The 13,997-nt window shown below is 44.9% G+C and overlaps 1 protein-coding gene across 2 annotated transcripts in view; it reads right to left on the reverse strand.

Annotated features, from left to right (window-relative positions):
- Positions 1–1,956, reverse strand: part of gabrb4 (gamma-aminobutyric acid type A receptor subunit beta4) — a 39,328-nt gene extending 37,372 nt beyond the window's left edge. Inside the window, exon 1 of one of the 2 annotated variants that reach the window (XM_061752192.1) lies at positions 1,105–1,956. In XM_061752192.1, coding sequence (XP_061608176.1) covers positions 1,105–1,184 — 80 coding nt within the window. In that variant the 5' untranslated portion in view covers positions 1,185–1,956. The remainder of the gene's footprint in view (positions 1–1,104) is intronic. The other variant, XM_061752193.1, reaches the window with a different exon arrangement.
- Between the last annotated feature and the right edge of the window lie 12,041 nt (positions 1,957–13,997).

Consider the following 13,997-nt stretch of genomic DNA (forward strand, 5'->3'; position numbering starts at 1 on the left):
TCGGCAAAAGTCTGACTGACATCTTGAACCCGCCTGCTCTGTTGTTTCTCAGGAACAATGTGGAATTATTAACGGGAATTGTAAAATGGGTCAATTCGACCCGAATCACAACAGGAGGGTCAACATCGGTGCCACGACCTGCAGCCCCTCAAGGAAGCTCACATGGAGGATGCGGAGTGGTAAACAAAAATCTCTCCCTGGTAGGAAGACCAAAGCCGGCGGCTTAGTGAGGGGATCCGCTGCTCAATTAGCTCATATAGCAAGTGCAGCTGTTCATCAAGCCGGATGCTCACAGAACCTGTGGGCTGGGCACCCTTCGTTGCAAGAAGGAGCTGAATGATACCCGACACGATCGCCCACCTGGCTATGCGTTTCTTTCTTTCTTTCTTTGTTGTTGTAAATCCAGGATGTATCGTAACGGACGTATCAGAAAGCGCGATTGTCGAGGCCGCGGGGTGACCGCAGACGAGGGAAAGGAGCAGGCCACACGGGGTGCGCGGCGCATCGTGCCCCCAACGGCAAAATTCATTGTCGAGCGGATTCCGCCGGCTGCGATGATGCTCTCTTCCGGGCTTGGTGTGATTCGACGGCAAGGCTTCGAGGTGAACAGAGAGAGGGGCTATATGGCGGGAATCTGACACACACAGTGCCTTCTGATTGCGGATGACCAATGGGGCTTATTTCTTCATTTATTCACCACAAGCCAGTGGATAGTATTCAAAGGTTTCACGTGTGTGACGGGGATGGGGGATGTTGTGTTAACATACTTGCCCCTTTAATGTCCGATATTGAACTGATTTTGTCACTCACGTCAATCATGTCATCAAACTGAAGCAATCAACTAATTGGCACCTCTACTGCAGCCTCCTGCTGAGGTCTCCCCATTTTAGGTGGCAGCCTCCTTGCACTATAATGCCCGTAATTATGAATATTGCATTTTGGCATGGGGGGGTGCACACATGGCGCGCGCCACGGCGACGGCGCTAATAAGAAGGCCCGGGCAGCCCTTTAATGCGATTTGTCACATCTCAGCCTCTCATTGGCCGATAATCACGTCAAGTGCCGCGAAAGGGTTTTTCTTTTTCCCGGCCGACTTTTTCTTACCTTTGAATAAAGCATGCGAAGGACAAAGCCGCCAGAGCAGAGACAATTCCACATAATTGATCTTCTTGACGACCCGACATCTCCACAAATCCTGATTTCTAGTATCTATAATCCAACCAGTCAGCTGGTCCCTCGGTCCGGCAAATGCACAAAGTAAAAGCAGCACAATGGGAGTCGAATGTCCAATAAACTGTAGCCTACATCTACGCGTGCGACGTGTTCAAGCGGGCTTCTCGGTGTCAAAAATCTTAATAATTGGCCCCGGTTATGGAAATCCGTGCAGGTCACAGAGCCCCTCGACCAACACCACCAGATCGGACATCTTGCTCAAAACTCAAGCGCGCACAATCGATTCCAAATGTCAAAACGCGGTGCCGAGAATGGCGAGAAAACAGCCAGAAAGTTGTCTCAAATCGGTGGATGGAATTTCCCGGTCCAAGTGTGCACAAGAGCATGCATGGTTGCGGCTGCAGCAGCGGTGCTACTGGAAGCAGACGTGATGTCGTTAAAGCTTCAGTTCTTGCTTGGAGCTTGGAGCTCACAAAAAGAAAAATCGCATCTTCGTTCCCCGCGTTCCCCTCTTGTCGCTGCTGCAGATGATGATGGAGATCAGCGCAAAGTCGCTGAGGGGAAAATGCACATTGGGGAGGAAGCGGAGAGAAGAGGAAAAAAAAAAAGCAAGTGGGAAATATCTGAGGCAGACGTCAGAGCAGCATATATCGCTTCTCTCGTGGAAAGAAATGCCCCTAATATGACAGCGCGTGTATTCGAGAGTCCCCTCAGCGATGCAAAGCTATGGGCAAAGTCCACTTGTTTCCCGTGCAAGTCCAGCCCCGGCCCCGGCCCCGGCACCGGCCCCAGCCCCGGATCCAGCCCCGGCCCCAGCCCCAGCCCCAAATGGCGTTTGGACACCTTCCACCTCTGCACAGAGCGCAGACATGCAAGCATCCGCAGACATACGGTGCGCAATCACCTATTGTCTATTTTTAAAGTTCTCAGCTCTGAAATGAAAATACATTTCCGGCTGGAGGGGGTGGGGGGAGGAAAAAGGGGAGGGGGGGGGGACACCTAAGGTGAATTCCTTAGCGACAGCCTGCTCATGCGCTCAACTGTGTATTCTCACCGAAACCTATGACTTGGTGTGTGTGTGTGTGTGTGTGTTTGGGTAATGTGACAAAATGGACGTAACGTGTGAAAACTCCCAAGAAGCGCGGGGTTTGGATGTCTTTACAGTATTTACATTTGTAAACAACAGAAGCTTTGCGGAAGCGGCGAGCAAGCAAGCTCGCATCACCATTCAAGGAGCATACAAGCTCGTGTTTTATACAGAGGAGGAGGTTTTCTTCTGGGATCGCTTCGCTGTCCAGTTGCTAAGCAACCCCATCCGGCGCGGATGCAGTTGTGGTGATTCGAAGGCTATGCGCAAAGGCTCATTTAAATGAGCAGACCCGCTACTGTCGCCACGGCGGTGACAGTAGGACCAAAAAAAAAAAAAAGCAACACATCTACCATGTTTTCATTTGCTTGGAAAAAAGGAGAAGAAGAAGAAGAAGAACGGGGGAAGGAAATCAGCTCCAATCACATCCCACGTGTGCTTCATCAGCACACGTGCTCATCCTCATCTCTCTTTCGTCATCTGTTGCTGGAACTGCTTGTACAGTATCCACATCCACAAACGGTTTACCTGTGGATGACGTCACAGCTATGAAGTTAAAAAAAACAAACAAAAAAAAACAGGAGAAATTATAATCCATCTGGGTGTTCGTATCGTGATAATCGTGCCTGGGAAACCCTCAATGTATTGTACACATATCGGCAAAATTGTTCTTATCCTACCATTTCAAACGAGAAGAACATTCACTTAATAAGGTATAACTCACTTAATAAACTTACAGAAAATTTACACAGTGTTAATTACACAGTGGCACCTTGACTTTGCGAGTTTAATTTGTTCCGTGAACGAGACCCCTCCCCCGTTAAAATCCATTGAAATGCCATTAAGCCATTCCAGCCCTCAAAAGTCCTCCACATTTAAAAAAAAAATCAAATACAAATAAAATAAATGTAAAAAAAAAAAAAAAAGCACAGTGTTGTATAAAAAGACAATAGAACATAATAAAAGAGAATGGAATAAATGTCATCCGCTTTGTGGTTTTGGGAGAAATTGCTTGCAGCATATCGTGATAATCCACAACCAGGGTGCCAAAAGTCTGCAAGATATGCTCAGTTATGCTTTCCGATAGAGACATGAAGTTTGGAAGAAGAAAAAAAGCCCCAATGTGGAAGGAAGCAAGCGAGAGGCCACAGCCGCCATTGCTGCTTTGATACATGAAGGGATTATGTTGCCGTGATGCAAATGATCAGTTTCCGTATAATGCTGCCCGAGGGAGGTTTACTGTCCATCGATATCGAGTTACAAATGCCTCACTGCTTGCATCATACTCACAGGTGCTCGTCCTTTTTTCTGCTGAAAGAAAGATTGCTTTTCATCCACAAAACCAAAGGCTAAAATCTGGTTTCCACCACTAGATGAATGCTGATGTAGAGTCGGCAAAACTAATTGCGCACGGAATTATGACCAGTGCACCATTTTCTTTTCTTTTTTATTTGATTGAATACTTTTTGGACCTACACAAAGTGACACGCTGTCATTTTGAAATCATCTGCGATTCCATTATGCCAGCGGTTCATCCTTCCTCCTTCCATAATTGTCTGGCTTTTCAGGAATTGTTGACACATAATTGGCAGAAATCGATGTCAAGCAGTACAGACAAACCGCGGGCAGTCGAGCGTTACGCTGAGTGTGAGCATATTAATGACAGAACAGCTGGCAATGAAATCATTTTTGAAAAAGACAAGATGTGAATAGAATGAATTCGTATTATTTAACCTTCGGTCATCCTATGGAAATAGGGAGCGACAAATCACTTTAGAAGGCCTTCAAGTTTTGTCATTAGCAGCTCACTTTATTTGACTCGTTGGCCAAATTGTTAAGTTGAGTTGAGTTGAGTTTGTTTAGTGAAGGCGTGGCGCGTGTTGTTTTCCACATCTGCCTCCCGGTAAAACTCACCGAGGAGGTTTCTGCTCTCCCTGGTGCTTGCGTACATGAAACAAGAAGACATTTTAGAAGTGTGAATGCAAATAGGAATGATTCTTTGTTTCTGTTTTGTCCTGTGCCGAACTGCCCAAATGACGAAAACACAAAAGTGTTTCAAAAAGTCGAGCTGGATGGATGGCAAAGTTGACTCGAATTCAGAGCATACGTCATGCTTCCAAACGAAAATACAAGTTTGAAAGAATTTGGGGGGGAGTAACTTTTATTCCTTGAGTCCATCATGTTCGTGTGGAGAAATGTGAAGTTAGAACAGTGGTTGGATAAAAGACCAAGTGCAAAGTAGGAGTCTGTTTGTGGTGGAGCTGGTCACTCCGATCGGCGCTTCCGTTCATAAGTCATCAATTGTCATTGGCGTTCGAGCGCATGCATGCGCCGTGCGCTCTACTGCTTCGCTCCATTCACATGTGAGTTAGTGGGTCAACCTTGTTCCTCTGATATAAATAGCGTCACATGGTTAATGCATGGATGCCGTTTCCGCTTGCTCTTCACGTCTGTCAGTCGACACAGTCGTCGCTAGGAAACAAAATGTTGAGTTGCTTTGTCGATTTGGACTGTACGTAACATCTGGGATTTTGTCCCGGAAACAACTGAGACACTTCGTTAGGTACACCTGCAACATGTACCAATAATAATATCCTCCCGTACATCTTTTGGATCTTCTCAATGAGACGTTTGAACTATGCTACATGCATTGCTCGCCATTGTTTCTTCTGCTGTGGCCACAGGTGTCGCTCAAAGTCAATGCAGCCTTTGAGAAAGTGCTTTTGGCAGATCAAATGAAGGTTCAAGCTCAATGTAAATCCCGCCAGTCATTGACATGATGAGATCAGAGGCTTTGAACGGCTAGCGCCCCCCAAGCGGGCTGGCAGCAATTGTTGCTACGCCCACTCGGAGCTCTGCTAAACTGTTGCTCGTGAAAGCCAAACTGCAAAGCAATGTCGCAAATAGCTGGGAGAAGTTTATGCAGGTGACTCTCAAACCTCGGAATAACCAGGCCAGAAAACTTGCCTGGATATTTCTGCTGCCATGTCTACATCCAAAAAAAAAACCCCAAAAGAATCCCATCACGTCTTGTCATGCAATCACATAAACAGCCAGAATGATGCAAGATATACTCCAGGATGTTGGATGGAAATCCCATTGATTATTTATGACCCAACGGTGGCATGAATTACATCCATCTGCGACCGTTAAAGCGAACGATCAAAATGACAGATGCACCGCTTCAACATTTACCACACGATTGTTCAACTATTGGGGTCTGATTGCTCATACTGCACCGGGCATTACCACTGTTCCAAGGTCTTTTGAAATGAATGAGTACGTCCCGATTGACCATGAAGAGAGAAGTGTTGGCCCTTGATGGAAATCAATGGTTTTCTTCAAAAGAATCAATAATAATGGCACTCAGGGACTCTGAATCCCACCAATCAGACAAAGCGAAGGTTAGATGTGTCATAGCACTGTTACGTGCAGTTCTCACTGGGTATTTCCGTGCAGTGACAATGGAACCAGGAAGTCCCTGACGTCCTTCCATTTGGATTTTGACCAATTTCTTGTCTTTACTTTGTGGGAACATGTTGTTCTGAAGTCACACAAAACATACCACTGGAGACTTCAGAGGCTTTATGACCTTCAGCATCAAAATGTTCTTTTTTTTGGGGGAAACCCCAAAATTGCCATGGGCAAGGCACAACACCTGAAGGGACAAATATTCAGTTCAGGGTGTAGTCCGCCTTTCGCCCGAAGTCAGCCGGTATAGGCTCCGGCGTCCCGCGACCCTAAGCGCTGTTGAAAATGGATGGATGAAGTATAGCAATGTCTCTGCAATGCACAGTGAATTTCTTTGATAGCACATTGCGGGTCTGTCGCGTGTTTAACGGGAACGTCATACCTTTGTTGACGGGAATCAAATGAATAATCAAGTGTCTGTAAAGGCCCGGCATGAGGTTAATCTTCTCAATGGTTTAGCCATATCCAAACATCTTCAGTAAGTCACAACACTCCCTTGTTTGTATTTGTGTCGAATGGCCGTTCTTCCTTTGTCTTGCTAGGACCACCCATCGTCTATCATTTCTATCTGGCCATTCGGCAAATAGGTAACTGGCGTAACGTCGGACGTTGCTATTTGCATTGAAAGAGCATACTTTTGCTCTCCCTGCTGTCCTTGAAAGGAAAATGTCAAAGCCTGACACAACAGGGCTTGGCACAGAAACAAAGAATATCAATGCCAAAGCAAACATGAATTCCCCTCGACTTCCAGGAATATGATATGAAGTATTTCATAAATAATATCATCGCATCCCCTCCTTATTTCCTATCTGTATTCTGCACAGAACTCCTGTGAGAAAGGGTTAATGAATTCCTCACACAGCTAGATATTGCCATGGAAACAGCCGTGTGACTGCTTGCAGCTTGTATACACACAGGAGGGGGAAGCAAAACAACGGTGCCAAAGGTATTTGAAAATTCAGAGAGCAGAAGCTTTCCAGTCAACCTAGCTGCATTTGTTGTTTTCTTTCCTCTCTATTATCTTTAACAAACACTGAGTCGCAAAGTCGGAGGCGTAGTCACCTCGCAGCCTCGCCCCCTATCGCTGATGATCTTTCAAATTCAAAGCCCGGTGATTGGCATTGGACATGCATTTGCAAACGCCACGGAATTAATGAATTCCAGAATAGGAGGTCTTGAACGTGGGAGATGGGAAATAATAGCCTGCTCTGTCATTTCCTTTGCAATACCAAAGCACACACGCAGACACTCTCCCAAACACAATTCCAGCGGAGAATCATTCATTTACAATATGAAACAGACCTGAGGCAATGAGCCTCATGCTTGGGCTCAACAAGGCGGCGATGTTGTTGTCAAATACGCAAAACCACTCACGGTTGCGCACACGTCCACTTATACACGCGATATTCATTCATCGCTCATCATTACAAAATCGGGATTTTCAAATCGATGCGATAGCGACTGTATGTTGTTAATCCATGTGATCACAAGAAGCTTCTTATAGAGCCATTAGGCATCCTACTAATGGTAAGTCAATACTTGAATCTGCCCAAATGGACTTTCTGCTTGAGTCTGCAAATAGGACTCCGTCGGTTGTTCTCCGGCTCCGGCCTTCGCCAATGCCACTCAGTTGCTGAAGGAAAAATACCTGTGTTTCGATTCATAAATATTTTGAGACGCATTGAAAAGCTTTTAAGCGCTAAGAGCGGATTCGGAACTGCGGGTGGAGCCAACTTGGGCCATGCGGTGCTGACTGTTACTCGCACTGTAAATGCATTGAAACAAAAATAGAGGAGCGTTTACATCCTGTGAGTTGCAGATTTGTGTCACTATGAAATGAGCACTCACATTGTTTGTCTTATTAGAATAGGAGAGCTGCCGTATCTCCAACTATAGTGACCGACTTCAGCGTTTGTTGGGCTGCCAGTTACCATTTCCCAATTCGTCATTTTGAAGCCGCGCAAGCATCCGCATTTCTGGGCCTTATTCATCAAGGCTAATTAAAAAGAGGTGGACTTCTGCAAGCCCCCTCATCACACAGTAGGAGGACCTGTGGTCAAGTGTAATTACACAGCTGTAAGCAGACCGTAAATGGATAATAATTTACTAGTAATTCCTTGTGGGACCCAATCCTCCGCTGTGAGTTTTCTTTTAATTGACAAGATCGCTTACAGCTGCCAGAAGTTACAAGATTAGGCAACGATCATAGCTAATCACAGCGACACCGAGGGCGTAAGTCATTAAGAAAATGAGTGGGAGGCTCTGTGACCGTGGCGGGCAGGTACGTCAAGTCGTCTTTGCGGGTTTGCTAAATGAGCCATGCATGGACACGGAACATTTTGAGGGCCAGACACACATGGTGACATGCGTGCGGAGAAGCCGAGAAGATATTTTCGGTGCCAAAAAAATCTACTTCTCAAGATGAATACTAAGACAGGTGGATTAGAACCTCGAGGGGCATGCACAATATATTCCGGGACCTTCCATAATAATAATAATAATCAACAATATTATTAAACGGGAAAGATAAGCTACCAGCATCAACCAATGGAAAAATCTCGTCTTAGAGTAAATCATCTCTGCAAAACGTAATAACCAAATGGATAACTTTAAGAAAAACCGCTCATCTTTCATTCAAATGGTCAACATCAAGACTTAATTCTTGTCTGCCCTTCGAAAGAATGTCATCCGCAAATGTAATGGAACCAAATCCTATCTTCTCATCTTGGACTCCTGTGCATGCCAAAGGATCTTTCATGCAATCGAACTGTACTTGAGCAACACTACCGTCCACCCTCCCAAATCTTCCCTTTAAGCATGCGCCATTGGCTCTCAATAGGGTTGAGATCAGGGCATGATGGTGACCAAACCATGAGCTTTTCGACCTTTATACACCCATTCATTCATTCTTCAATTGTATTTTCTTTTTGGGTCTTGAATGAAAAATGTATTATACTCCAGAAGGCACACTTCTTCCTTTTATACCATAGCGGGAAATGGTGTGTTTATTGCTGAGCTCATCCGGAAAGCCATCCACATGGATCTTCCGAAGTAGCATGGTATCCTCATCAGTGGAGAATGTATCAAATCATTGTATCAAATATCAAATTGTATTTCAATGTATCATTGGTTGGGAATTGCGGTGTTTTCACTCCTTTCAAAGGTGATTGGACCAGTTTGCGCTTTTCACAGCAATGTGTGTAACTGCCTTAAATAATTTGCATAAATCTGGACAGAAAACTAAAACTCAAATGTTTATTTAACTAAACCCTGCATCTACAGCGCAGATCACATAATACCTTACACTGTGGAGTCGTCTCTTATATTGAAGCCATGCAGCTTGACTATTTGACCTCCACAAGGCCAGCAGGTAGCAGCAGACCATCGGGCATTAATAGACACGCAGCCCAAAAGACAAATTACCGCACCCACGCACTTCAGCATAGAACAACGAGCTCAGCTGCTGCACTCTAGACTTCCTACTGTACGTTTTGTTCCTAGCAGATCTGAACTAAAGGTCACTCACAGGGGCAGGAACATGAGGCGCAATGACATCTGTGGGTCACTGTGACATCATGAGTGAAGGCTTCATTGGAGCCAATCCATCAGCAAAGGCTGGGCATCAATCTCAAACAGGGTACATCTTAATTCATACTAATAGCAATACACCAATACAACATCATGTAATATAACATCTCAAAATGATCTATCCAGGACAGTCAGTCCCTAAGTTTGCCTATAAACTAACCAATATAGTGGGCATCGCTGGCATACAGTATGCCTATGGGAAAGTTTGATGGACTGAGCCCTGAAACCTCTGCCTAGCAACAAGTGGCTTCATATGACTTGACCAAAAAGAAAAGAAAAATCCATTCCAATCCATTCTGCTGGGCCTAAGTCATTCTGGTTAACAAAATAAATGACAAAACATTGTGCAGTAAGCACAATTGTGTTTGGAAGAGCTCTTCGTGAATGGGCCCAGTCAATCTCAGTTGCTCTGAAAACCTGTAAACTCCTTTTTTGTTGTTGTTGTTGTTGTTGTTGTTGCTTTTTCTAATCCAAAGGTTGGACTTTGCACTGTGATTTACAATAAACTGTACTAAAAATAGCATTCGATCAAAGTCAAACCACAAGGCCAAGAGCAAATAGGGTATCCATCTTGTTTCACTGCTCTGACAGCCTAGGTCACGGGCATGTTCATTATATTCATCGACTCTCTTTTGAAACACACCTGTTGTCAACAACACACCAAAACTAAATGCCTACCAATACATTTGTGCTCCAGTCAATAAACGTCCGCATCTACAGTGAGGGATACGTTTCAAACTAGGAGAGTTATGTATTTCAAATCTAAGGTATAGTGCTTTCTAAAACGTTCGTAAACGGTATAAATCGCACGCAGCAGGCGGCGCAACTTGATGCCAGAGGCAGGTTAGACCGGTATTGGTAATTTCGTACACAAGAGCAGGCTGGCGGATCTGAGAGTGGACGGGCTGCGCCACTGTGGGAGTTTTTGCAGCCGGCTGGAATCGCCGCCGATCAAGCGGCACCTCTCATTCCCTTTAAATGAGGCACGATGACATCGATCTCTTTGCGGAAGAGGACGATGCGTAATCGCAGCGATCGGTGCGGGAGTGGCACATTGTTACTGCTCTGGTCATGGTGTCGCAACAAGAATTGTTAGCAGGTATCCTTATTGAATACAGAATGAGCTGATGATAACCACTGATGACTTTAATATGTCTACGGACCTCAATATCTGTCTGCCTGTGCCCCGATCAAATGAACCAAAATCGCGTTGGACCAGCGGTCTACCTTTCACCAGGACTTGTATGCGAATGTTTACATGTCGCTCTGCCAGGCGCATCTCCATGGGCACTGAAAACGTCCAGCTTGGCACAGGCCAGTCTGCCATTTTGCACGAAAATCAGAAACTGCTGACAGTTGCGCCCTGCCCAGATGCGCTGTCTAGGAAAACAGAGCCCTCAATCTCTGTTTTCCCACAGCACAATTTTCAGCAACTACATGAAAACAATGATTGTGCCATTTTCAGGAACTTCCAGCTGGAGAACTAAAATATTTTAAAGTGGAGCCTTTTTAACAAAAGAACTTTCTCCTCAGCTATTGAAATTGAGCTGGCCCACGCATAGATTCACATAGTTTGTGGTGGACTGTAATCTACTACAAAAAGCACAGGCATCATTTCAACAGATGAAATCCCTCCTGCCGAAGACGACAACAAATCACGACAGGTCTCTCAGCAGAGCTCAGCTTTTAGTGCCAGTAGCAAGTTTGTCTGAACCCTTGGAATAACAGAACCAAACTTTCACATAGATCCATCGTGGAGACAGCCAATGCCTGTTGAGCGTGCTGTCACGGCACATATATTATGGGACGGGCGGGCCTTGTTTAGTGGACCACGGTGCCCTCCAAATTAATTATCTGGAAGCTTATCACAGCCTCGCTTGCTCGAACACCTTCCCACAAGGAAGAAAAATAAAGAGAGGAATGAGTGTTGATACCTGGCCAATCCAATCACAAATGAACAAACACAGCATTTCCCCATTGCACAATCTATTTGTACAGAATTGAATTGAAGAGCAGATATGATGAGGAAATGAGCAGAAAGTAGACCACAAGAACCGGTCCACCCTCACATGTGGAGATGATTGAATTGGCAAGTATCTGATGCGTGCTCGTAATAGTGTGAAAAGGATTGCTGTAAAACCCCTGAGACCCCCGCCCCCATCATGTACATTATCCAAGTATTATTCTGTTATTGCTATTACTGTGAGCAATAAATGTTTTTCTTGATATGCCTCATTTGTGTGCCAATATGCAAATACAAATCTCTGGGGGGAAGGAAAAAAAGAAGGAAACTAGAACATAGTCATCATCCCTTACTGTATACAGTATACCTACCGTGTAATGTAAAACGGAGCTACCGGACACCGAAACGCAGCCATGCAAGGCGGGATGCAGCAGAACCTTCGGCATTGCTGCTCCACGCAACCTTCGGTGCGCTTGTTTGAATTGAACTGCATACCGTTTACTTTCCAGTTTGTTTAGTACCGTTTGCGCAAACGTCTAAAAATCAAATGAAGCCCACAGCGTATTAGTCAATCAAATTGACTAACAGAAGTGATGCCACACACTCTTGAGCGACATGGCTAGCTGACAATGCTACTATAATCTATTGGTCAGCCAAAGTTCAAAGTCAGCATTTATTGCTTGTTTGACTTTGAGTTTTCAAGGCTATTCTGTACGGTTTGAGACTGGTCAGGTCAATTAATGTGAGTGTTGGGATGCGCTGTGCAGATAGATGACATCCCTGTACAAACAAGCCACTTCATCATCTGGCTGATGCGCTCGCTCGCAACGCAAGTGAGTGAGTGAGCACATCTATCACTGCTTTTATTGTGGCACAATTCAGATGATGGGAGAAACAACAGAGGCCAGCGTTGTCTTCCCAGTTGCCAAGAAGCTAATTATGCCAACAGTTCTCATGTGTGACGCTAACATATGCCCAATGATAGTGGCATATTGCCACTTTCAATTCTGCAGTTAACCCTTTTATGGATTTTTTTGCTGTCGTCCCTCCGTTTCTCTGCATAGATAATGAATCCTGATGAGAAACGAATGAAGGAGCGTTGACACTTAACTCTAGATGGCCTTTCCCCCCCCCCCCCCCCCCCCCCCACTTTCAGTTTGGGCAGAACTTTGATTTTAGCCCAATTTTTTCATTGGGGCTATAAGAGTTTGCCCTGAACTCAGCCCAGCAAATGTAGGACATGACCAGGAAAAAGTACCTGAGCACTTCTGCTTATCTATGTTGCTTTTCCTGTGAGATCACGAAATTTAAAAAAAAAAATGTATTTCAGTGAAGTTATTTTTATGTTCACTATACTTACATCAACACCAGTCGCTCTAATAATAGCCAATTTCTAGGAATGACTATTTACTAAATCATCATGAGAGTAGTCTTATTTTGATCCTTTATAGAGTCACATCATGCGCGTTCTGCATTACAGAATACCCGCCTGGACGCAAACACTTTCATACATATTACGAATGCAATGTGTTCAACACTTGGACTCACGCTTACATCATATTCCTCGAGCTATCTCGTTTCTCCCGCAAAGGTGAAAACTTGAATCCAGCCTGAGTCGTGCAGTCAAATCTCGTGCTGAACAGGAACAGCTGCAGAGTGCACACAAGGGGATTGGGTGTGTGCGAATGTGTGACTTGCGCCATTTCAAAGCAGCTGTGCTACCTTTTTAGAGACAAGGAAAGCAATGAATTCACTATCACTATTTATTTTACATATGTGGTCCAGTAATAAACTCTTTTTTCTAAAATGTTAAATATTTGAAATAAATGATATGGTACCATCTCGGTACATCTCAGTCAATGTTACGAACAGAAAGACAAACAACTGGACGTCTCTCTCTCTCTCTCTCTCTCTCTCTCTCTCTGAGATGGTCAGTGTTGAATTAAGCACAAGCCTGATTATGCATCCTTCCGTAATGTGGCCTTCAGTGGCCGCTAATTTAGCAACAGAATCTTCCCCGCGGCTTATTTATGCTTTACTTGGTATATACGGAGGCCTGTATGGATGAGTCACCTCGTACGATATACTGCAGTCAGGCACAGGGCAACAAGCTAGTATTTAGGCCCCACAGGCTCTGGATTCGGATCTCCATATTTTTCCATGCAGGCGAGGCGTCATCAATGTGGCAGAAAAACAAGCTTCTCTTTCTGCGAGCGAGCCCAGGCCTTCTTTTCTGGTGTCAAACCAAATGTAAACTAAGTTGTCAACCTCAGTGTGCACAGCTCAGGATTGCGACCCCGAGTGAAAAAGTTCATACTGTGTAGTATCAAGCACTGACAAGACATGCGGGGAGAAAGACACAGAGAGAATGCTTGTTGTGGGGAATTAAGGTTTGCGTTAATTCTATTTGCTCCGTGACAAACGTGTAACAAATGTGTACTCGACTCTCTCCCTCTTATTCCCGTTTGGATAACAGCAAGATGAGGATCACTGGAACAGAGAAGTGTGTGTGCAAGCCGCTTCTCTTATTGTTTCACATTTTTGAGACGTGTGAAGTATCACCTGTCCCATGGGCGAGTTCTGCGTGCAAAGATCCTGTGTCGACCAATAAACTGTGGCCCATTTGTGCCTTATGAGCTCATCTGACAGGACATAACTGTGCTGCGAACATAACTGTGCTGATTTTTGCAGATGTGAATAATCCCGGGGGAGTCG

This window comes from Phyllopteryx taeniolatus, chromosome 17 (assembly GCF_024500385.1).
Source record: "Phyllopteryx taeniolatus isolate TA_2022b chromosome 17, UOR_Ptae_1.2, whole genome shotgun sequence".
NCBI classification, from domain to species: Eukaryota; Metazoa; Chordata; class Actinopteri; order Syngnathiformes; family Syngnathidae; genus Phyllopteryx; species Phyllopteryx taeniolatus.